At 40.8% G+C, this 26,441-nt stretch overlaps 2 protein-coding genes across 15 annotated transcripts in view; both read left to right on the plus strand.

The window, feature by feature from the left end:
- The window catches only part of LOC115179539 (gastrula zinc finger protein XlCGF17.1-like), a 558,171-nt gene extending 548,385 nt beyond the window's left edge, over positions 1-9,786 (plus strand). For all 5 annotated transcript variants that reach the window (XM_029741157.1, XM_029741159.1, XM_029741158.1 and 2 more), the window contains one exon: positions 7,985-9,786. In XM_029741157.1, coding sequence (XP_029597017.1) covers positions 7,985-8,817 — 833 coding nt within the window. In that variant the 3' untranslated portion in view covers positions 8,818-9,786. The remainder of the gene's footprint in view (positions 1-7,984) is intronic.
- Positions 1-26,441, plus strand: part of LOC115179515 (zinc finger protein OZF) — a 919,448-nt gene that overhangs the window by 855,900 nt on the left and 37,107 nt on the right. Inside the window, exons 1-3 of one of the 10 annotated variants that reach the window (XM_029741118.1) lie at positions 16,285-16,866; positions 16,984-17,056; positions 17,577-17,823. The exons of 5 other annotated variants lie outside the window; for them this stretch is intronic. In XM_029741118.1, coding sequence (XP_029596978.1) covers positions 17,721-17,823 — 103 coding nt within the window. In that variant the 5' untranslated portion in view covers positions 16,285-16,866; positions 16,984-17,056; positions 17,577-17,720. Of the gene's footprint in view, positions 1-5,633; positions 5,663-16,284; positions 16,867-16,983; positions 17,057-17,576; positions 17,824-26,441 lie in introns of those variants that run through there. 4 more of the 10 variants (XM_029741123.1, XM_029741116.1, XM_029741119.1 and 1 more) reach the window with 4 other exon arrangements.

Raw genomic sequence — 26,441 nt, forward strand, 5'->3', positions numbered from 1 at the left:
AGAAATGTTTTCACATTTTATACTTAAAAAAAACAAATACCATATTTACATAAGTATTCAGACCCTTTGCTATGAGACTCGACATTAAGCTCAGGTGCATCCTGTTTCCATTAGATATGTTTCTACAACTTGATTGTTGTCAACCTGTGGTAAATTCAATTGATTGGACATGATTTGGAAAGGCACACACCTGTCTATATAAGGTCCCACAGTTGACAGTGCATGTCAGAGCAAAAACCAAGCCATGAGGTTGAAGGAATTGTCCGTAGAGCTCCATGGAAGGAAAAATTCACAAGCTGGTAAAATGGCAGCGCCCACTCAGTCTGCGTCAACCGACTTAAGTGCAGGCAGTGTGGGTGCCGCAGAGAGACAATTTTACGGTTGCACTGCTGTTTTGACATGAAATGTTATGATTTGGTTTTCTACATGTGTACAATTATTCAGACACATTTGTCCGTAGAGCTTCATGAAAGGATTATGTCGAGGCACAGATCTGGGGGAGGGTACCGAAACATTTCTGCAGTGTTTTTATTAAAATGTTTATTTAACTAGACAAGTCGGTTAAGAAGAAATTCTTATTTACAATGACTGCCTAACCCGGATGACGCTGGTTCCATTGTGCGCCGCCCTATGGGACTCCCAATCACGGCAGGTTGTGATGCAGCCTGGAATTGAACCAGTGTCTGTAGTGACGCCTCTAGCACTGAGATGCCTTAGACTGCTGCGCCACACGGGAGCCCCTTGAAGCGTTGAAGGTCCCCAAGACCACAGTGGCCTCCATCATTCATAATTTTTTTACACATATTTAATAGTTCCAATTAGGACAATCAACAATTACAGAAATACTGTTTTATTTTGATGCAGCCAGAGGAATTTATTGAAATAGATGAAGGAATTTGGGCAGAATATTAATCTTAATGATATTTATTCTACCAGTAACGGATACAAACAGTAATGTTCATCTGTTGATGGATTATGTTACACTCGTTACCATTGGTTCATCATTTGTTGAGCTCAAGGAGCTAATTTCTGGTGTGATTTTAATACCAAGATATGTGAAACCTTGTTCTGTATTCACAACTAGATGCTGTACAACTGGATTCAGTCTCTCTTGCTTGTTGAGGAAAAGGATGGAAGATTTGGTTTTATTAACTTTAAGCCCAGAAAATGTATAAAATTTTTATTAATTAAATTGGAGAGGGAAGAGTTCTTTAGATCTGTTAGGAATAAGAGGGTATCATCAGCATACAGGGCCACTCAATGTTCAAAATCTGTTTTAATTCCACTAATTGACGGTTGGGCCCTTACTGCAATGGCAAAGGGTTCTATAGCTAACAGAAAAAGTCCTGGACTGTCTGGACATCCTTGTCTCGTGCCCCGATAAATCTTAAAAGGTTGTGAAATGAAGTTGTTAGTGGCAACATCTGTAGTGGGGTCGGTATATCATATCTTAATCCGTTTTACAGAAGTAGTTCCCAAATCTCTTAAGCACTTCAAATAAGACCACTCAACTCTATGGAATGCCTTCTCTGCATCAAGTGAGCGTATGGCAGTATCAGAGGACCCTTGACATGTGCACTGTGTTTTAGTACTCTCCTCACATTGTGAAAACCTTGATGGTTTTTCACGAAGCCATTTTGGTCTTGGTGTATTAGATATGGGCGCACTCTGTCCAATCTCCTTGCTAAGGCTTTAGCACTAATTCTTGAGTCGGAGTTCAGAAGAGAAATCGGTCTAACTTACCCATTTTGTTGGGGATTTATCAGGCTTCAGAATGAGAGTAAAACACTCCTTAGAGAGGAAGGGAAGCAACCTTGCTGAAAGGATTCAGCATACAATGCATTGGGAAATTATTCAGACCCCTTGACTTTTTCCATATTTTGTTACGTTACAGGCTTATTATAAAATATATTAAATTGTTTCTGTCCCCCACCAATCTACACACAATACCCCATAATGACAAAGCAAAAACAGGTTTTTAATTTTTTTTACCAAATGTAAAAAAAAATCACAAATATGGAAATATAACATTTACATAAGTATTCAGACCCTTTACCCAGTACTTTGTTGAAGCACCTTTGACAGCGATTACAGCCTTGAAGCTTTAGTATGACGCTACAAGCTTGGCACACCTGTGAATGCACAAAGATCCCATGACAAGATCCTGAGGGCCGTTGTCCTGCCATTCATCTGCTGCCATCACCTCATGTATCAGCATGACAACGCACAGCCCCAAGTCACAAGGATCTGTACACAATTGAAAGTGCTGAACATGTCCCAATTCTTCCATGGCCTGCGTACTCACCAGTCATGTCACCCTTTGAGCATGTTTGGGATGGTCTGGATCGATGTCTACGACAGCTTGTTCCAGTTCCCGCCAATATCTGGGAATTTCGCACAGCCATTGAAGAGGAGCGGGACAACATTCCACAGGCCACAATCAACAACCTGATGTGTCCCAGTGGAGGCAGCAGCAGCTACCCACTTCTCCAGTACTTAATGTGTACATTGGGAGGTGCTGGAACCAGAAGTGAGCCTGAGGGGGGGGGGGTCTGAGGTACCAGAGCACATATTAAATGAAATACCTTTATAATAAAGCATTGGTTGCATTATCATGGCTTTAGCGTACTGGCATAGAGCAGTGGTGTGGCTCCGCTTGCAGAAGTTGCACACATGGAGTACATTTATTGTAGCCTAGAGTCTGGGGAAAATGTGGGCGTTTGTAAATGGATTTCATGCAGTTCTACATAATTTTAGTTCACTGGAGACTTTTGCAGAATCCTTTTTAATACCTCACAGATGACCAAAATGACAGACTACTTTGACACTGAGATCAATAAAAACGACCTTGTCTCTAATCCATCAATAGCCTAGGCCAGGTGTGAGGAGAAACACATTGTACAATATGAGGAGGAAGTTATAGTCCTAAACAAGCTTTACAGTTTCACTGACTCACCCAATGATGTGCAGCTCACTCACCGGCCAAAAGCTCATCTCTCTCTTGCTTTACTTTGTAAAACAATGCTGTTTGCTCAATAGGCCTAGATGGAAGTTGATAACTTGTTAACATACAGACAGATTAGTATTTTATTTTCAGCAGGATCCATTGGCTTTACAACCTGTGTTTTCCAGTGACTGTATTAGAAATATTGCTAAAGGCCTGTTTTGGCTGCATGCTGTTCACTGACAGATTTGCCACACGTTCCTGACTGTAGACATGCCTTGTGATTTGGCTACACACAATCCACAGCTAGGCTATTTTATTTAAATTATCTATTGATCCTCTGTAGCTAAATACTCCTGGTGTAGTTTTGGGAATTATTTCATTTCTTTCTGAACAGACTGCAGAGTGCTGCAGCACCTCAACACACTTCCCACAGCTATTATTCTATTAGGAAATAAATGAAGTGCAATGCTGGAGAGATGAGTTGCTGGCTCATGTCTATAACAGCACAGAGAGGGAGAGAGAGCATAGAAAGTGAATCTCATTTTAGTTCTGTGAGAGATACAGGCATGCTTCTCTCTCACCACAGCAATGGCCACGCCTTGGTCTAAATAGGCTACAATGTTGCACAAACCATAAACCTGGGACGGCCCAACATTAATACATTCTTAGAATATCAGGCACGTTTTCACATTACGTTTTTTAGGAGGCATGACAATTACAGAGGAATCTAAATGTAGGTTTTATTAGGATTTTTACATTGCAAACAGTGGAAATAATCTTTCATGCCACGAGGTAGGCTACCTGATCCTGGCAAACAGGTTCCTGGAACGAAAGACTACAAAACTGAGATCCGGCTCAAATTAAACACCGACCTTTTCATATTATGGGGTAGGGCCATCCCAAGGATCCCTGAATGCATGGACGGTTGCACCAAAGATTGTTTATAACTAAACCAAGATAGACCACAGCCGGTCGTTTCCAATGGGAACAGATGAGTCATAGCGGGCAGTGCCAAGCACGAGCTCCTATTGGCGCATTCTAGCACATGACCTGCATATTTCTGTTAGGGAACGCCTCTGTGAAGAACTCGTGTGCAATAACTCAATTCGCATCAGTGTTCCTTCTAAATAACGTGATTATTTAAAACTTTTGCACAGGGTAAAGTCTACAAATCTTAGTCCACTCTGTTCACAACAGATTTTAGTTTTGGTAACAGAAAACCGTATTAAGATCAGATGTTTCATCGATTAGAACATTTGCAGAGTGTCGGCCAAAATCCATCTCGCTCCATCTTCTCCCACTGCTGGAGTGGGCTTCCTCTCACTACCATATTTGGCAGTGAGTGGAAACGCAAAGCGGATGCTTCACATTTATACTTCTGGTGAAATATCTGTCTCATTGTTCTATCTGTGGCTGCACTGTGGTAGTGGGGGAACAGGAAGTTCCGGACAGGCACACACCATTCTTCAGAATAAAGAAAGCGCCAGATCAGTGCAGTCAAGAAGGTAACCTTTTGTGTCCGTTTCTATTTACTACTACAGTTATGTAAAAGCAGGTATAAACTTTATAATATCAAAACATGTCATACCATGCTAGGTAACAAATCAGTTAAGGTATTATCACGTTTGGTAATGTTTTTTTTTTTTTTTGTCAGATCAAGTGAATGTGAAACTATTTTAAGTCACGCAGCTAGAAACTATGTTTGTCTGAATGGATATACATAATTTCTTCAAGGTCATTTAATAAAAAATCGATTTCTGAGTTTGTTTTGCATGCTATTGGTTTTGTGTGAAATTCACAAGCTGGTAACATGGTGGCGTCCATTCTATCTGCGTCAACAGACTTCAATGCTGGTGCAGAGACAATTTCACAGTCGCACTACAGTTTTGAAGCTGAATGCAATGATTATCATTTGTAGTAATATTCAGACACATTCAGTTCTATATTTATCTGTAAATTATGGTGTGAATGGGAAAGGTGATTGGTTTTTGATGTGAAATACAGTGAAGACGAGGTTATTCAGGAAGATAGTACATAATGCTGCCTTAAAACAAACTACAACCTTGTACTAAATGGTTTTTGAGTCATTTATGCATTTGGGAAATCTACTATAGGTTAAATTAATTTACGTTGTGTAGACTAATTTTAAAGCGTGTACTTTGTCCAATTTGAATGAATTAATGTTTTGTTACCTACCTCATCTTTTGAAATGAGATGGACAGGAGCTGAGTACCGACACCTCAAATTTCTACTGTTTGAGCTCATGTTCCTCTTATAGAATATTAGTTCAACAGTATTGTGGCGCTCCTGCACCTAAATATAAACAGTACCGGCACCTATTTCAGTCCAAGTCAAGTACTGAATTAAATAATCGAACAAGAAGAAATATAATATATATTTTTGAGAGTAAAGAAAGTGTCTGAACTGTCAAGACAATAACTTTTTTTCTGTTACTCGTTACTATAGGACGACTAGAATTAAGTCTGAAGCCGGTAACATCAACATTGAGGACAAACCCAGCCTGCCACTCTCCTTCCACACTGAGTCCAAACCTACAGTCACTGGGTCTTGATTGTGACATTGGAGCCCAGTTTGCACTGCAGGATCCAGAGATGGCATCAGTGAAGCTGGAAGACTGCAGTCAAACACTGGAGCTGAATGTCAACATTAAAGATGAAGAAGTGGAGGAGAAGATTGGGACATCTGTTTCTCATGGTAAGCACAGGTTCTGTCTAAGTTTGTTGTTCATTCCAACTTCCCACTGCAGGAAAAGATGTAGTAGAACTGTTTCATGATGAACTGTTACAATGAGAAGGTAGATGTTATTTCATTCTACTGATACTTGAATGGTTTGACACCAGTATTGCCAGCATTTGTTTCATTCACTGGGCTATCTGGAGTGATCAGAGAGTAGACTAAAGAAGTGAAGTAGACAAACTGCCAGTGTTTTAAAGTTCTATGAAATGAGTTTGTGTAGTTACTAACCCTTGTGATAGTGAGTGGAGGACTCTTACCCACTTTTATGTTGTTATGTAGTTTAATTCCCCTTTTGTATTGTACATCCTACTGATATGAATACATATGTCACCCGGTACATCCAGAAGAGGACTGGTCACCTCTTTGAGCCTGGTTCCTCTCTGCATTTCTTCCAAGGATCCTGCTTGCTAGGGAGTTTTTCCTGGCCACTGTGCTTCTACATCAGCATTGCTTGCTCTTTGGGGATTTTAGGCTGGGTTTCTGTAATGCACTTTGACATTTGCTGATGTAAAAAAGGCTTCACAATATACATTTGATTGAGATGTATTAGAGGTTGACCGATTATGATTTTTTTAACGCCGATATCGATTTATTGGAGGACCCGAAAACAGCCGATACCGATTAATCGGCCAATTTTTCTACATTATTTTTTTTGTTATTTGTAATAATGACAATTACAACAATACTGAATAAACACTTATTTTAACTTAATATAATACATCAATAAAATAAATTTAGCCTCAAATAAATAATGAAACATGTTCAATTTGGTTTAAATAATGCAATAACAAAGTGTTGGAGAAGAAAGTAAAAGTACAATATGTGCCATGTAAAAAAGATAACGTTTAAGTTCCTTGCTCAGAACATGAGAACATATGAAAGCGGGTGGTTCCTTTTAACATGAGTCTTCAATATTCCCAGGTAAGAAGTTTTAGGTTGTAGTTATTATAGGAATTATAGGACTATTTCTCTCTATACTATTTGTATTTTATATACCTTTGACTATTGGATGTTCTTATAGGCACTTTAGTATTGCCAGTGTAACAGTATAGCTTCCGTCCCTCTTCTCGCTCCTACCTGGGCTTGAACCAGGAACACATCGACAAAAGCCACCCTCGAAGCAGCGTTACCCATGTAGAGCAAGAGGAAACAACTACTCCAAGTCTCAGAGCGAGTGACGTTTGAAACGCTATTAGCGCGCACCCGGCTAACTAGCTAGCCATTTCACATCGGTTACACCAGCCTAATCTTGGGAGTTGACAGGCTTGAAGTCATAAACAGCGCAATGCATTGCGAAGGGCTGCTGGCAAAAAGCACGAAAGTGCTATTTTGAATGAATGCTTACGAGCCTTCTGCTGCCTACCATCGCTCAGTCAGACTGGTCTATCAAATCATAGACTTAATTATAACATAATAACACACAGAAATACGAGCCTTAGGTCATTATATGGTCGAATCCGGAAACTATCATCTCGAAAACAAAACGTTATTCCTGTTACATTGCACAACCTTCAATGTTATGTCATAGTTACGTAAAATTCTGGCAAATTAGTTCGCAATGAGCCAGGCGGCCCAAACTGTTGCATATACCCTGACTGCGTGCAATGAACGGAAAATGACACAATTTCACCTGGTTAATATTGCCTGCTAACCTGGATTTATTTTAGCTAAATATGCAGGTTTAAAAATATATACTTGTGTATTGATTTTAAGAAAGACATTGATGTTTATGGTTAGAGCAACGTGTACCTAAGCGATTTTATGCAACGCAGGACAGGCTAGATAACTACACATGGTTGATGATATTACTAGTTTAACTAGTGATTATGATTGATTGATTGCTTTTTATAAGATAAGTTTAATGCTAGCTAGCAACTTACCTTGGCTTCTTACTGCATTCGCGTAACAGGCAGGCTCCTCGTGGAGTGCAATGTAAAGCAGGTGGTTAGAGCGTTGGACTAGTTAACCGTAAGGTTGCAAGATTGAATCCCTGAGCTGACAAGGTAAAAATCTGTCGTTCTGCCCCTGAACAAGGCAGTTAACCCACCGTTCCTAGGCCGTCATTGAAAATAAGAATGTGTTCTTAACTGACTTGCCTAGTTAAATAAAGGTAAAATAAAAACATTAAAATCGGCCAAATCGGCGTCCAAAAATACCGATTTCCGATTGTTATGAAAACTTGAAATCGGCCCTAATTAAATCGGCCATTCTGATTAATCGGTCGACCTCTAACATGTATACCACACCAACTGACTGGTTCTTCTGATGTTGTTCACACAGGAGACCATGTTGAAACATTCTCTACATCCAGAGACAAACAGCAGGAAGGTCATGGAGCTAAGAGGTCTCACCGCTGCCCACATTGTGAGGAGATTTTCCCAATTCTATCAAAGCTAAAAATACACCTAAAAATACACACAGGAGAGAATCCGTATTCCTGTACTGACTGTGGGAAGAGATTCACAACATCAAGGGCTCTGACAGTTCATCAGAGAGTGCACCCTGGAGAGAAGCCTTACTCCTGCCCTGACTGTGGAAAGATTTTCTCTCGCCTGGGCCACTTAAAAAGACACGAACATATACATACAGGAGTGAAGCCTTACTCCTGCTCTGACTGTGTAAAATGCTACACAACATCATCTGAGCTAAAACTTCACCAGAGAGTGCACACTGGAGAGAAGCCTTACTCCTGCTCTGACTGTGGGAAGAGTTTCTCTCGACAGGGTTTTTTAAAAGTACATAAACTTATACATACAGGAGTGAAGCCTTACTCCTGCTCTGCGTGTGGGAAGATTTTCTCTCAACTGGGCCACTTAAAAAGACATGAACGTATACATACAGGAGTGAAGCCTTACTCCTGCTCTGACTGTGTAAAATGCTTCACAACATCAACTGAGCAAAAAGTCCATCAGAGAACACACACAGGAGAGAAGCCTTACTCCTGCTCTGACTGTGTAAAATGCTTCACAACATCAACTGAGCAAAAAGTCCATCAGAGAACACACACAGGCGAGAAGCCTTACTCCTGCTCTGACTGTGGAAAGAGTTTCTCTCAATCATGCCACTTAAAAAGACACCAAGGTAAATTTAAAGGAGAGAAGCCTTACCACTGATCTGAATGTAGAAAATGTTTTTAAAACAACAGCTGAGCTAAAAGATCATCAGAGAACAGACACAGGAGAGAAGCCTTACTTCTGCTCTTAATTTGGCAAGAGTAACTCGAGTAAAAGTCTAAAAGTATTTGTTTGTAAATATACCTTAGTATCAAAAGTAAAAGTGAATAATTTCAAATTCCTTAAATGAACCTCTACGTGATGGGTGTCCCTTAACCTGGACGGTTGTTGCTAACCTTCGCCAATGTGACTAAAATGATGTTGTATACAACAGCCAACTTTCCAGGACATAGACATGTTTTTATATGGGCAGAAAGCTTAAATTATTGTTAATCTTCTAGTGTCCAATTTAACATTAGCTGTTACATTGAAAGAATACCATGCTATTGTTTGAGGAGAGTGCACAACAACTTTTATCATGGCAACTGGTTTAATACATTCACCTCTGAAGGTCTATAATGTACTTACATTCAGTAATCTTGCTCTGCTTTGACATCCTGAGGGTCCCAGAGATAAAATGTAGCATCGTTTCATTTGCTAAAATCTATTTTTATGTTCAAATGTAGGAACTGGTTCTACATTTTTAACCCATGCTGTCTCTGGCACCACACCCACCCTGCCCAGCCATCTAGATGTGTAAAGGTTTGTGTATAAACTAATGGTCCATCATGTATGACATTCCTGGCAGTGTGAAAACTTAAATGTTTTATTTCCATAGCATTTTCTTATGTTCTCTATAGTTTTGTACTTAAATGTATCAATTGACCAATTCAGCACATTTGGGGAAACTCCTGGCAGACTTGATACAGTGCAGTAATGTAATTCTTCACTGGATCAGTCAGAACCTTTGCACACTGCTGCCCTCTGGTGGCAAAAATCTAAACCACACCTAGACTCCTATCTGAAAGTATGGGCTTTCTCTTGCATTTCAAAGATGAAAAAGAAAAACACAGGTTTTATTGTTTGTATTATCTTTTACCAGATCTAATGTGTTTATTTTCCAACATTAATTTCACATTTCCACACACTTCAAATGGTATCAAGAGTATGCATATCCTTGCTTCAGGTGCTGAGCTACAAGCAGTTAGATTTGGGTATGTTGTTTTAGGTGAAAATGTAAAAAAAGTGTACGATCCTTAAGACGTTTTTAAGCAAACCAGATGGCACAATTGTGTGTTTTATTTTTTACATTACGGTAACCAGGGGCACACTCCAACACCATTTACAAGCAAGCATTTGTGTTTAGTGAGTCCACCAGAACAGAGGCAGTAGGGATGACCAGGGATGTTATCTTGATAAGTGTGTGAATTGGACCATTCTGTCCTGCTAATCATAAAAACATTTGAGTTCTTTTGGGTGTCAGGGAAAATGTATGGAGTTAAAAGTATTATTTACTCTAGGAATTTCGTGAAATAAAAGTAAAAGTTGTCAAAAATATAAATAGTAAAGTACAGATGCCCCCAAAAAATGCCTTAAATAGTTTTTTACTTCAGTACTTTACACCACTGTATGCATCCATGCCGTGTGTCAGGGTGAAGGTGTGGGGTGTGTTTTCATGGCACATATTGGGCCCCTTTTTAAAAGTTGAGTAACGTTTGAATGCCACAGAATATCTAAACATCATTGCCAATCAGGTGCCTCCCTTCATGGCAGCAGTGTATCCATCTGCAAATGGATGCTTTTAGCAGGATTATGCCTAATGCCACAAGGTTTGTCCAGGAATGGTTCCAAGAACATTACTTCTTTGTCCATCTGTGGGAGGAGATGGAATGAGCTATTCGGAGTAGATCCATTCCCAGCCAACTTTTTTACATTACATTTTAGTCATTTAGCTGACGCTCTTATCCAGAGCAACTTACAGTAGTGAATGCATACATTTCAGACAATTTCATACATTTCATACTTTTTTTTCTGTGCTGGCCCCCCGTGGGAATCGAACCCACAACCCTGGCGTTGCAAACACCATGCTCTACCAACTGAGCTACAAGGAAGGCTATAACTTAACACAATTGTAGGAAGCATTGGAGTCAACATGGGCCAGCATCCCTTTGGAACGCACTCAACACCTTGGACAGTCCATGCCCTGACGAATTGAGGCTGTTCCTAGGACAAAGGGGGGTGCAACTCAATATTAGGAAGGTGTTTCAAATATGTTGTACTAGGGATGCACCGATATGACATTTTTGGCCAATACGCTATCCAATATTTTCCTTGCCAAAAGAACGATACCAATAACCGATATTTAACATTTTAGCGGCCTTTTAAGCATTCTAGTACAGTTAAATAGTTAACACGGACGCAGTGGTCTGCAAGAGGCGTCATTACAGTCCCTGGTTTGAATCCAGGCTGTATCAAATCCAGACGTGATTGAAAGTCCCATAGGGCGACGCACAATTGGCCCAGTGTCGTCCGGGGTAGGCCGTCGTTGTAAATAAGAATTTTGTTCTTAACTGATTTGCCTAGTTAAGTAAAGTTTACACACACAGTCTTGTATTTGTAACCAATTTAGGACTCCTCACAAATCCATACCTTTTGAGGACCATGCTTTCCAGACATCTTAGAATCACAGAATTACACTCATGAGTTAGAAAACAAATCTATTATGAGGAAATCACCTAAAGTTGCTGACTCCTTGAAAAAAGTGAACTTGTAATTTTACCAACTACTTGAGACCGTACATTGCAAATCAAATCAAATTGTATTGGTCACATACACATGGTTAGCAGATGTTAATGCGAGTGTAGCGAAATGCTTGTGCTTCTAGTTCCGACCGTGCAGTAATATCTAACAAGTAATCTAACAATTTCACGACAACTACCTTATACACACACAAGTGTAAAGGAATGAATAAGAATATGTACATATAATCTAAGGATGAGCGATGGCCGAACGGCATAGGCAAGATGGTATAGAGTACAGTATATACATATGAGATGAGTAATGCAGGGTATGTAAACATTATATAAAGTGGCATTGTTTAAGTGACTAGTGATACATTTATTACATCAAATTATTAAAGTGGCTAGAGATTGAATCTGTATGTTGGCAGCAGCCACTCAGCCATCGAGAGAATCCCTCTTATGAAATCTATAAAAGTTATCCAACTGCCTACGTTTTATCTAATGGAAGCGTAAAATAATTAACAAGTTTAAATTCTCGATATTTGACGCATTCATTCTATTTTATGACTGAAAATATTCATGTTGAAGCCACAATGATGCAACACGGATGGCAACTCAACGGCTGAAGTGTAGTTCTTCTGTAAAGTATTTCAACTGGAACAACCATTTCACTAATGGATTCAATATATCCAAGTAACAGTTTAATAGTTTAGAATGTATTTTTTTTTCTTTCTGTAACATTCAAAGTCAGCAGGCTTGGTATTCTTGAGACCTTAGTCACTCCAAAAGTGAACAACCCACCTGGGAAAACTTCCCCTGAACAGAGTGAGATGGAGGACATTCGTCAACTGCCTATGAGCTTAAGTCAAATAAGTCCCATTAAATCCTCAGAGGTACACCAAGATACCCAGAAGCATCTCATACACTTATTTTCTCTGATCTGCAACTATTCTGTTGTGTACATAGAACTTAGAACTTTACTGCTCTCCAGTCCCTGTTTACTAGCGCTTGGGGAGAAGCAGCAATGCATTTCTGTCTTGTTTTCCAGGCGTTTTTCCCATTCGGATAAAATCTTCAACTGCATCCACCTCTTTTCGACCAATACCTTTTTGTTTCTTTGGAAAGAGATGACATCATGAATGACTACATTATATAAAGGTTGAGTACAATACAGTACTTGAACATCTCTCTGTATTTACTCTACAAGGTTGCAGCTGTATCTGCAGAGGGTGTGTTGAGGTTAAACTAACAATCCCATCTAAATAACTACATAGAGAAGGATGTGAGAGAAGAATGTGCAATGCTGACATTAAGGCAGACTCAATCTGTATGGAATCTAAGCCCAACAAATTGTTTGCAATGTAAACCTTATAATAAAAGCAATACTTATTAAATTAAGTTCCCTCCCCCAAGAAAAACAATGTAAAGCGTGGTAATCCTTCTGTATTATCATCTATCCTGACACACTAGTTCCCTCCCCCAAGAAAAACAATGTAAAGCGTGGTAATCCTTCTGTGTTATCATCTATCCTGACACACTAGTTCCCTCCTCCAGGTAAAACAATGTAATGCGTGGTAATCCTTCTGTGTTATCATCTATCCTGACACACTAGTTCCAGATCTGATGTCTTGACTTGTGTCCAATCCAAACTGAACCGTTCTGTACTGGCATGGCTGGAAATACACTAACTGATGAAGACAGGATTGATCTGGACCAGCACAGTACCATACGTTGACACTACAGTGTGAAAATGCACTGACTGAAGGCAGCAGGAAACATGCTAACCGTGTGAGCCTCTCTTGTCCCAGCTTTCCCTTGGTCATTGGCTGTTTGGCCCGAATCGCTGACATCTCTCCTGGAAAACATCAGTGGAAAACATGTATTTTTCGAAAAGGACATTGTAATTAAGAATACGTCCATGTCTATGTAAGGTATAGGCATACCGGTCAGATTTTCTTCATAGGATTTTTCAGACGACTCCTTTCTCTCAGTCATTCTCTGATGAACAAGAGTCTGTAGCCTCATTATTTTCAGCCATGTTTATTTATTAAAGATAGCCAAAAGAAGAATGCTAAATTGAGGCAAGCTAAATCTGCGCAAAACAAAACCTTGGTTTTTATTGTCAAAGTGTAAACTTTTTGCCATTAAACTAAACACTGGGACTGGGAAAACACTGGGAAAACTTACCACTGGGACTGATGGTTATTTGATCCAGAGTTTTCTCCTTGAACTCTGCCAATCTGCCCTGTTCACACGCCATCAGTATTTTACTTCTTTTTGCCAACTGAAGCGTTCCCTCTGGAAGACGGTAGAACTTTCGATGAATCCGAATGTCGTGACCCAAGAAGTCAGCAAACTGGTCGTGTTCTGTATCATTGAGATTTAACACTCTGGAGAGGGTGGCAACCTGTTTTCGTAGTTTAGTTGATGATAATGCTTCAGGTAACTTGGCACCACATTGTTTGGCATAGACGCGGATTCAGTCATTCCCCCAAAAATGTGTATCATCCTGGCCTGGCAAATAAGTAGATATTTCCGCTCACTCCACATGAGCACCGCTCTTTGATAAGCAGCTCTAAAGATTCCACCATCACTGGAGTGAGGATTACAAGCACCTTACTGCCACGCTTCCCACAGGTTTCAATGTGTTCAAAATGCGCACAGAGGAGTCTCTCAACCTCTGTTAGCGCCACTGCAACATCTTTGTTAAGTGGGGATTTGTCCCTGGAGTGAAATGTTGCCAAAGACATCTTTGACACCTCTCCCTCTCTTTTCCTGTTGAAGATAATCATCTGAGCCAGTATCACTTTTGCTTGATTGCTCCATTTTCTTGACGTTTTCTCATCGCACAGTTGGTTGTAGTATTGTTTCTGCTTTTTGTGTATTTTTTTAACGTCATCTGCTAATGGAATAAGCTGCGGTGCGTTCCATTTCTTCTGTTCAAGTGTACGATATGCAGCAGAAGAGATCATTTCATTCCAGCGAAGACGGTAGATGCCTTGGAAGTCTCGGACAAGCTTCAACTTTTCTTCATTCTGGGTAATAATATCTTCACACTCCATGACGTCTGCAATTTTCTGGATGCTTTGCCCAAGCTCTGTCGCCAGGGTTGCTTTGCCCAAGCTCTGTCGCCAGGGTTGCTTTGCCCAAGCTCTGTCGCCAGGGTTGCATTTTCTGTTTTGTCTTTTCATCATAGCCCGTCACTTCTTTGACAGCTTTTATGATGTGTTGGAAGTGTTTTGGGTTGATATAATCCTTCATCTTTTTCAGTGGTGTCACCTTTCTACCTTTAATCACGAGTCTCCCTAGTTCTTGCAAAGTTTGACAAATGTGCTGGTGTTGTGAGGGGTTTTATTTTTATTTTTTGAATTTCACCTTTATTTAACCAGGTAGGCTAGTTAAGAACAAGTTCACATTTGCAAGTGCGACCTGGCCAAGATAAAGCGTAGCAATTTGACACATACAACAACACAGAGTTACACATGGAATAAACAAACATACAGTCAATAATACAGTAGAACAAAATAAAACAAAAAATGTCTATATACAGTGAGTGCAAATGAGGTAAGTTATGACAATAAATAGGCCATGGTGGCGAAGTAATTACAATATAGCAATTAAAACACTGGAATGGTAGATGTGCAGAAGATGAATGTGCAAGTAGAGATACTGGGGTGCAAAGGAGCAAGATAAATAAATACAGTATGGGGATGAGGTAGGTAGATAGATAGATGGGCTGTTTACAGACGGGCTATGTGCAGGTGCAGTGATCTGTGAGCTGCTCTGACAGCTGGTGCTTAAAGCCAGTGAGCGAGATATGAGTCTCCAGCTTCAGAGATTTTTTCAGTTCGTTCCAGTCATTGGCAGCAGAGAACTGGAAGGAAAGACGACCAAAGGAGGAATTGGCTTTGGGGTGCCAGTGCTACGAGTGGGTGCTGCTATGGTGACCAATGAGCTGAGATAAGGCGGGGCTTTACCTAGCAGAGACTTGTAGATAACCTGTAGCCAGTGGGTTTGGCGACGAGTATGAAGCGAGGGCCAACCAACGAGGGTTCTCCCCTTTTTTGTTGTACATTTTTTCACCCAATGCCAAGATGTATCTGTCTTCTTTTACTGCATGGGCTACATCATCTTGAGCCATGTTACTCACAAGTTTCCATACCTTTTCGCTCACTCCTTTAGCAACCGGTTGAGCATTAGCACAGAGTGCCTGTATTCTGGTAGCCTAGCGGTTAAGAGTGTTTGGCCAGTAACTGAAAGGTCCCAAGCCGATTAGGTGAAAATGTGACATTGTGCCCTTGAGCAAGGCAATTAACCGTTATTTGTCCTGTAAGGCTCTCTGGATAAGAGCATCTGCTAAATGACAAGAATGTAATGAAAAATGTTAGTACATTAATTTATGATGGGCAATCACCTTTTTCCTCGTGTGTAATTAAATGAAATAAACTGTTTGAAGTTAAAAACTGTATATATTTTGGCATGGGGCAGCTTTTCGGCACAACACCGTCATCAAACTGCCATCTGGTGTAACCCAGTGTCTTAGACCGCTGCGCCACTCGGGACTCTCCAGCCGAAAAGTTTTTAATGCTTGTCAATTGCGTTGCACAAAGTATCAAAAATACTTAAATACTACTTAAACAGGACTCTTAGATAATTTAATTTAAGTGTTAAATAGTATTTTTTGATCACAGAAACAATGAGAAAATATGGAAAAATAAATTAATAATGAAATGTTAATTATATAAAGCAGCCCGTGTAATCATCTGCCAGAGAGTAGCCCCAATCGGCCCGAGCCCCAAGCAATACATTTGGACCAGATAACTCACACCGGAATCGGCCTGAGCTCAATCCCCGCATCCCAGCCATAAGTAATACTGCCTAAGGCGGACCAGACTCGGGCCACAAGACGTCGGCCGAGTCTGACTCTCAGCTTGAATCGGCCCAGATCCACTGTGCTAGCTGGGATGGGACAACATTCCACAGGCCACAATCAACAGCTTGATCAACTCTATGCAAAAGAGATGTGTCCCGGAGGAGACAGCGACCCCTTCTCATGTAATGAAGTAGGGCCATCCCAAGGATCCCAGAATGCACGGACGGTGTTAGTGGGGGAACAGGAAGTTCCGGACAGACGCACACCATTCTTCAGAAAGCGCCTAAACGGTGCAGTCAAGAAGATAACATTTGTGTCCTTTTCTATTTATTACTACATGTATATAATAGCACGTTTAAACCTTCTAATATCGAAAGAACATGTCATTCCATTTTAGGTAACACAGCCGTTAAGGTATTATCACGTTTGGTAAAGGTTTGACTTGTTATTTTTGTGTCAAGCTAAGTGAAGAACGTGATAACGTTAACTATTTTACAAGTTACATAGTTAGAGCTTTGGGGGTATGTCTGAGTGGATGTACATCGTTTTCTCAAGGTAATTTCATAAAGAATATATTTACTTGAGATTTCTGAATTCGTTTTACATGTTATTAGTTTTGTGTAAAATTCACGAGCTGGTAAAATGGCGGCGCCCCTCGGTTTGCGTCAACAGACTTCAGTCCAGGCAGTGAGGGAGCAGCAGAGAGACACCATTTCACGGTCACACTACTGTTTTGAAGCTGAATGTAATGATTATCCGTTTTCTACATGTGTACTAACATTCAGACCCTTTAAGTTATCGTTGTCTTTAAATATTACTATGGTCTGTACGGAAATCCGTTTGGTTTATGATTTAAATAATACAGTGAAGAAAAGGTTATTCAGGAAAATAGTACATAGTGCTGCCTAAAATATACTGCAACCTTGTACTAAATCGTTTTTGAGTCATTTATGCATTTATGTGAATTCAGGAAGTCTACCATAGATTAAGAGCTGATTTAAAGCGTCAACTTTGTCTAATGTGAATTAATTCATGTTTTGTTGTCAATGTTGAGCTACCAGATCTATTGAAATGAGATCAGTGTTTGACTTGGACAGGAGCTCACCGAAGCTGAGTACCTGCACCTCAATTAAAGTACCTGTTATAGAATATTAGCTCAAAGTATTGTGCCGCTCCTGCCCCTAAATATAAACAATATTTTTTGAGAGTAAAGAAAGTGAACTGAGAAGACTACGTTTTGTGTCTGTTTCTCTTTATTACTACAGGCCGACTAGAATTAAGTCTGTCCGGTAACATCAACAGTGAAGACAAACCCAGCCTGCCTCTCTCCTTCCACACTGAGTCCAAACCTACAGTCACTGGGTCCTGATTGTGACATTGGAGCCCAGTTTGCACTGCAGGATCCAGAGATGGCATCAGTGAAGCTGGAAGACTGCAGTCAAACACTGGAGCTGAATGTCAACATTAAAGATGAAGACGAGGAGGAGAAGATTGGGAAATCTATTTCTCATGGTAAGAGCAGGTTCTGTCTAACTAAGTTTGTTGTTCGTTCCAACTTCCCACTGTGAAGGAAAAGTTGCAGTAGAACTGTTTCATGATGAACTGTTACAATGAGAAGGTAGATGTTATTTCATGCTACTGATACTTGCATGGTTTGACACCAGTATTGCCAGAATTTGTTTTATTCACTGGGCTATCTGGAGTGATCAGAGAGTAGACTAAAGAAGTGAAGTAGACAAACTGCCAGTGTTTTAAAGTTCTATGAAATGAGTCTGTGTAGTTACTAACCCTTGTGATAGTGAGTGGAGGATGATATTGCTCATCATTTTCATGACTTATAAGATACTTTTATAGTAGTTTTATTCCCCATTGTATTGCACAGCCTACTGATATGAATACATACAGTAACCGCCTACTGATATGAATACATACAGTACCCGCCTACTGATATGAATACATACAGTACCCGCCTACTGATATGAATACATACAGCACCCGTCTACTGATATGAATACATACAGTACCAGCCTACTCATATGAATACATACAGTGCATTCGAAGTATTTAGACCCCTTGACTTTTTCCACATTTTGTTACGTTACAGCCTTATTCTAAAATGGATTAAATAAATGTTCCTCGTCAATCTACATTTTACATTTTTTTACATTTTAGTCATTTTTAGCAGACGCTCTTATCCAGAGCGACTTACAGTAGTGAATGCATATTTCATAAATTTTTTTTCTCTCCGTACTGGTCCCCCGTGGGAATCGAACCCACAACCCTGGCGTTGCAAACACCATGCTCTACCAACTGAGCCACACGGAACCTACACACAATACCCCATAATGACAATGCAAAAACAGGTTTTTAGAAATCTTTTCACATTTATGAAATATTTAAAACAGAAATACCTAATTTACACAAGTATTCAGACTCTTTGCTAGGAGACTCAACATTGAGATCATATGCATCCTGTTTCCGTTGATCATCCTTGAGATATTTCTATAACTTGATTGTTGTCAACCTGTGGTAAATTCAGTTGATTGGACATGATTTGGAAAGGCACACACCTGTCTATATAAGGTCCCATGTTTGACAGTGCATGTCAGAGCAAAAACCAAGCCATGAGGTTTAAGGAATTGTCCGTAGAGCTCCATGAAAGGAAAAATTCACAAGCTGGTAAAATGGCGGCGCCACTCGATCTGCATCAACAGACTTCAGTGCAGGCAGTGTGGATGCAGCAGAGAGAGACAATTTTACGGTTGCACTACTGTTTTGAAGCTAAATGTAATGATTATCGGTTTTCTACATGTGTAATAATATTCAGACACGTTGTTTCTGTCTTTATTTATAAATGTTACTATGGCGTGAACAGGAAATACAATTGGTTTTTGAAGTAATACAGTGAAATACAAGGTTAAGGAAAATAGCACGTAGTGCTGCCGGAAACAAACTGTAACCTTGTACTAAATTGTTTTTGAGTCATTTATTCATTTGTCTACTATAGGTTAAGTATTGTCTCAAAAGTATTGTGAAGCTCCTACACCTAAATGTAAACAGTACCGGAACCCAAAATGAGTATCGGCAACTATTTCAGTCCAAGTCAAGCACTGAATTAGATAATTGAACAAGAAAAAATAGAATATATTTTTAGAGAATAAAGAAAGTGCCAGAACTTAAGACAATAATGTGTGTGTCTGTTTCTCTTATACCACTTGCCGACTCAGGTATGAGGCCGGTAACATCAACAGTGAGGACAAACCCAGCCTGCCTCTCTCCTTCCACACTGAGTCCAAACCTACAGTCACTGGGTCCTGATAATGACAGTGGAGGCCAGTTTTTACAGCAGGATCCAGAGATGGCATCAGTGAAGCTGGAAGACTGCAGTCAAACACTGGAGCTGAATGTCAACATTAAAGATGAAGAAGAGGAGGAGAAGATTGGGAAATCTGTTAGTCTTGGTAAGAGCAGGTTCTATTTAACTTAGTTTGTTGTTCGTTCCAACTTCCCACTGTGCATGACAAGTTGCAGTAGAATGAGTGTGTAGTTACTAACCCTTGTGATGTTGAGTTGATGATATATATATATATATACTGCTCAAAAAAATAAAGGGAACACTTAAACAACACAATGTAACTCCAAGTCAATCACACTTCTGTGAAATCAAACTGTCCACTTAGGAAGCAACACTGATTGACAATACATTTCACATGCTGTTGTGCAAATGGAATAGACAACAGGTGGAAATTATAGGCAATTAGCAAGACACCCCCAATAAAGGAGTGGTTCTGCAGGTGGTAACCACAGACCACTTCTCAGTTCCTATGCTTCCTGGCTGATGTTTTGGTCACTTTTGAATGCTGGCGGTGCTTTCACTCTAGTGGTAGCATGAGACGTAGTCTACAACCCACACAAGTGGCTCAGGTAGTGCAGCTCATCCAGGATGGCACATCAATGCGAGCTGTGGCAAGAAGGTTTGCTGTGTCTGTCAGCGTAGTTTCCAGAGCATGGAGGCGCTACCAGGAGACAGGCCAGTACATCAGGAGACGTGGAGGAAGCCATAGGAGGGCAACAACCCAGCAGCAGGACCGCTACCTCCGCCTTTGTGCAAGGAGGAGCACTGCCAGAGCCCTGCAAAATGACCTCCAGCAGGCCACAAATGTGCATGTGTCTACTCAAACGGTCAGAAACAGACTCCATGAGGGTGGTATGAGGGCCCGACGTCCACAGGTGGGGGTTGTGCTTACAGCCCAACACCGTGCAGAACGTTTGGCATTTGCCAGAGAACACCAAGATTGGCAAATTCGCCACTGGCGCCCTGTGCTCTTCACAGATGAAAGCAGGTTCACACTGAGCACGTGACAGAGTCTGGAGACGCCGTGGAGAACGTTCTGCTGCCTGCAACATCCTCCAGCATGACCGGTTTGGCGGTGGGTCAGTCATGTTGTGGGGTGGCATTTATTTGGGGGGCCGCACAGCCCTCCATGTGCTCGCCAGAGGTAGCCTGACTGCCATTAAGTACCGAGATGAGATCCTCAGACCCCTTGTGAGACCATATGCTGATGCGGTTGGCCCTGGGTTCCTCCTAATGCAAGACAATGCTAGACCTCATGTGGCTGGAGTGTGTCAGCAGTTCCTGCAAGAGGACGGCATTGATGCTATGGACTGGCCCGCCCGTTCCCCAGACCTGAATCCAATTGAGCACATCTGGGACATCATGTCTCGCTCCATCCACCAATGCCACGTTGCACCACAGACTGTCCAGGAGTTGGCGGATGCTTTAGACCAGGTCTGGGAGGAGATCCCTCAGGAGACCATCCGCCACCTCATCAGGAGCATGCCGAGGCATTGTAGGGAGGTCATACAGGCACGTGGAGGCCACACACACTACTGAGCCTCATTTTGACTTGTTTTAAGGACATTACATCAAAGTTGGATCAGCCTGTAGTGTGGTTTTCCACTTTAATTTTGAGTGTGACTCCAAATCCAGACCTCCATGGGTTGATAAATTGGATTTCCATTGATTATTTTTGTGTGATTTTTGTTGTCAGCACATTCAACTATGTAAACAAAAAAGTATTTAATAAGATTATTTATTTCATTCAGATCTAGGATGTGTTGTTTAAGTTTTCCCTTTATTTTTTTGAGCAGTATATATATATATATATGTATGTATGTATATATGTGTATATGTATGTGTGTGTGTGTGTGTGTATACCTCATCATTTTCATGACTTATGAGATACTTTAATAGTTTCTTATTCCCCTTTTGTATTGCACAGCCTACTTACATGAATACATACACGTAGCCTAGTGTTTAGATCGTTTTGCCAGTAAACGAAAGGCTGCTGGATTGAATCCCCGAGCTGACAAGGTAAAAATGGGTCGTTCTGCCCCTGAGCAAGGCAGGTAACCCCTGGGCGCCAGAGATGTGGATGTCGATTATGGCAGCCCCCCGCAACTCTCTGATTCAGAGGTTGGGTTAAATGCGGAAGACACATTTCAGTTGAATGCATTCATTTGTACAACTGACCCTCTCCCATTCGGAAAGTATTTAGACCCCTTGACTTTTTCCACATTTTGTTACCTTACAGCCTTATTCCAAAATGTATTAAATGAAAAAATGTTTCTCATCAATCTACACACAATACCCCATAATGACAAAGCAAATCTGTTTTTAGAAATGTTTTCACATTTTATATTTAAAAAAAATCAAATTCCATATTTACATAAGTATTCAGACCCTTTGCTATGAGACTCGACATTAAGCTCAGGTGCATCCTGTTTCCATTAGATATGTTTCTACAACTTGATTGTTGTCAACCTGTGGTAAATTCAATTGATTGGACATCAAATCAAATTTATTTATATAGCCCTTCGTATATCAGCTGAAATCTCAAAGTGCTGTACAGAAACCCAGCCTAAAACCCCAAACAGCAAGCAATGCATGTGAAAGAAGCACGGTGGCTAGGAAAAACTCCCTAGGAAAAACTCCCTAGAAAGGCCAAAAACCTAGGAAGAAACCTAGAGAGGAACCAGGCTATGAGGGGTGGCCAGTCCTCTTCTGGCTGTGCCGGGTGGATATTATAACAGAACATGGTCAAGATGTTAAAATGTTCATAAATGACCAGCATGGTCAAATAATAATAATCATAGTAGTTGTCGAGGGTGCAACAAGCACGTCCGGTGAACAGGTCAGGGTTCCGTAGCCGCAGGCAGAACAGTTGAAACTGGAGCAGCAGCATGGCCAGGTGGACTGGGGACAGCAAGGAGTCATCATGCCAGGTAGTCCCGAGGCATGGTCCTAGGGATCAGGTCCTCCGAGAGAAAGAAAGAGAGAATTAGAGAGAGCATATTTAAATTCACACAGGACACCGGATAAGACAAGAGAATACTCCAGATGTAACATGACTTGGAAAGGCACACACCTGTCTATATAAGGTCCCACAGTTGACAGTGCATGTCAGAGCAAAAACCAAGCCATGAGGTCGAAGGAATTGTCCGTAGAGCTCCATGAAAGGAAAAATTCACAAGCTGGTAAAATGGCAGCGCCCACTCAGCTCCCACTCAGTCTTAAGCACTTCAAATAAGACCACTCAACTCTATGGAATGCCTTCTCTGCATCAAGTGAGCGTATGGCAGTATCAGAGGACCCTTGACATGTGCACTGTGTTTTAGTACTGTCTTCACATTGTGAAAACCTTGATGGTTTTTCACGAAGCCATTTTGGTCTTGGTGTATTAGATATGGAATATGGGAGCACTCTGTCCAATCTCCTGGCCAAGGCTTTAGCACTAATTCTTGAGTCGGAGTTCAGAAGAGAAATCGGTCTAACTTACCCATTTTGTTGGGGATTTATCAGGCTTCAGAATGAGAGTAAAACACTCCTTAGAGAGGAAGTGAAGCAACCTTGCTGAAAGGATTCAGCATACAATGCATTGGGAAATTATTCAGACCCCTTGACTTTTTCCATATTTTGTTGCGTAACAGGCTTATTATAAAATATATTAAATTGTTTCTGTCCCCCACCAATCTACACACAATACCCCATAATGACAAAGCAAAAACAGGTTTTTAGAAATTTTACCAAATGTAAAAAAAAATCACAAATATGGAAATATAACATTTACATAAGTATTCAGACCCTTTACTCAGTACTTTGTTGAAGCACCTTTGACAGCGATTACAGCCTTGAAGATTTAGTATGACGCTACAAGCTTGGCACACCTGTGAGTGCACAGAGATTCCATGACAAGATCCTGAGGGCCGTTGTCCTGCCATTCATCTGCTGCCATCACCTCATGTTTCAGCATGACAACACACAGCCCCAAGTCGAAGGATCTGTACACAATTGAAAGTGCTGAACATGTCCCAATTCTTCCATGGCCTGCGTACTCACCAGTCATGTCACCCTTTGAGCATGTTTGGGATGGTCTGGATCGATGTCTACGACAGCTTGTTCCAGTTCCCGCCAATATCTGGGAATTTCGCACAGCCATTGAAGAGGAGCGGGACAACATTCCACAGGCCACAATCAACAACCTGATGAACTCCAGGCAATGGAGATGTGTCCCAGTGGAGGCAGCAGCAGCTACCCACTTCTCCAGTGCTTAATTTGTTAATTGGGAGGTGCTGGAACCAAAAGTGAGCCTGAGAGGAGGGGTCTGAAGTACCAGAGCACATATTAATTAAAATACCTTTTATAATAAAGCATTGGTTGCATTATCATGGCTTTAGTGTACTGGCATAGAGCAGTGGTGTGGCTCCGCTTGCAGAAGTTGCACACATGGAGTACATTTATTGTAGCCTAGAGTCTGGGGAAAAACGTGGGCGTTTGTAAATGGATTTCATGCAGTTCTACATAATTTTAGTTCACTGGCGACTTTTGCAGAATCCTTTTTAATACCTCACAGATGACCAAAATGACAGACTACTTTGACACTGAGATCAATAAAAACGACCTTGTCTCTAATCCATCAATAGCCTAGGCCAGGTGTGAGGAGAAACACATTGTACAATATGAGGAGGAAGTTATAGTCCTAAACAAGCTTTACAGTTTCACTGACTCACCCAATGATGTGCAGCTCACTCACCGGCCAAAAGCTCATCTCTCTCTTGCTTTACTTTGTAAAACATTGCTGTTCGCTCATTAGGCCTAGATGGAAGTTGATAACTTGTTAACATACAGATTAGTATTTTATTTTCAGCAGGATCCATTTGCTTTACAACCTGTGTTTTCCAGTGACTGTATTAGAAATATTGCTAAAGGCCTGTTTTGGCTGCATGCTGTTCACTGACAGATTTGCCACACGTTCCTGACTGTAGACATGCCTTGTGATTTGGCTACACACAATCCACAGCTAGGCTATTTTATTTAAATTATCTATTGATCCTCTGTAGCTAAATACTCCTGGTGTAGTTTTGGGAATTATTTCATTTCTTTCTGAACAGACTGCAGAGTGCTGCAGCACCTCAACACACTTCCCACAGCTATTATTCTATTAGGAAATAAATGAAGTGCAATGCTGGAGAGATGAGTTGCTGGCTCATGTCTATAACAGCACAGAGAGGGAGAGAGATCATAGAAAGTGAATCTCATTTTAGTTCTGTGAGAGATACAGGCATGCTTCTCTCTCACCACAGCAATGGCCACGCCTTGGTCTAAATAGGCTACAATGTTGCACAAACCATAAACCTGGGACGGCCCAACATTAATACATTCTTAGAATATCAGGCACGTTTTCACATTGTTTTTTAGGAGGCATGACAATTACAGAGGAATCCAAATGTAATTACTCTGGTTTTATTAGGATTTTTACATTGCAAACAGTGGAAATAATGTTTCATGCCACGAGGTAGGCTATCTGATCCTGGCAAACGGGTTCCCGGAACGAAAGACTATAAAACTGAGAGGTGCGGTTGGATCCGACTCAAATTAAGCACCGACCTTTTCATATTATGGGGTAGGGCCATCCCAAGGATCCCTGAATGCATGGACGGTTGCACCAAAGATTGTTTATAACTAAACCAAGATAGACCACAGCCGGTCGTTTCCAATGGGAACAGATGAGTCCTAGCGGGCAGTGCCAAGCACGAGCTCCTATTGGCGCATTCTAGCACATGACCTGTATATTTCTGTTAGGGAACGCCTCTGTGAAGAACTCGTGTGCAATAACTCAATTCGCATCAGTGTTCCTTCTAAATAACGTGATTATTTAAAGTCTACAAATCTTAGTCCACTCTGTTCACAACAGATTTTAGTTTTGGTAACAGAAAACCGTATTAAGATCAGATGTTTCATCGATTAGAACATTTGCAGAGTGTCGGCCAAAATCCATCTCGCTCCATCTTCTCCCACTGCTGGAGTGGGCTTCCTCTCACTACCATATTTGGCAGTGAGTGGAAACGCAAAGCGGATGCTTCACATTTATACTTCTGGTGAAATATCTGTCTCATTGTTCTATCTGTGGCTGCACTGTGGTAGTGGGGGAACAGGAAGTTCCGGACAGGCACACACCATTCTTCAGAATAAAGAAAGCGCCAGATCAGTGCAGTTTCTATTTATTACTACATGTATGTAATAGCAGGTATAAACTTTCTAATATCAAAACATGTCATACCATGCTAGGTAACAAATCAGTTAAGGTATTATCACATTTGGTAATGGTTTGTTATTTTTGTGTCAAGCCAAGTGAACATGATACTATTTTAAGTCACACAGCTAGAAACTATGTTTGTCTGAATGGATGTGCATAATTACTTCAAGGTAATTTAATAAAAAATCTATTTGAGATTTCTGAGTTTGTTTAGCATGCTATTGGTTTTGTGTGAAATTCACAAGCTGGTAACATGGTGGCGTCCATTCTATCTGCGTCAACAGACTTCAATGCTGGTGCAGAGACAATTTCACAGTCGCACTACAGTTTTGAAGCAGAACGCAATGATTATCATATGTAGTAATATTCAGACACCTTCAGCTTCTATATTTATCTGTAAATTATGGTGTGAATGGGAAATGCGATTGGTTTTTGATGTGAAATACAGTGAAGACGAGGTTATTCAGGAAAATAGTACATAGTGCTGCCTGAAACAAACTGCAACCTTGTACCAAATGGTTTGAGTCATTTATG

The sequence above is a fragment of the Salmo trutta genome, chromosome 39, assembly GCF_901001165.1.
Source record: "Salmo trutta chromosome 39, fSalTru1.1, whole genome shotgun sequence".
NCBI classification, from domain to species: Eukaryota; Metazoa; Chordata; class Actinopteri; order Salmoniformes; family Salmonidae; genus Salmo; species Salmo trutta.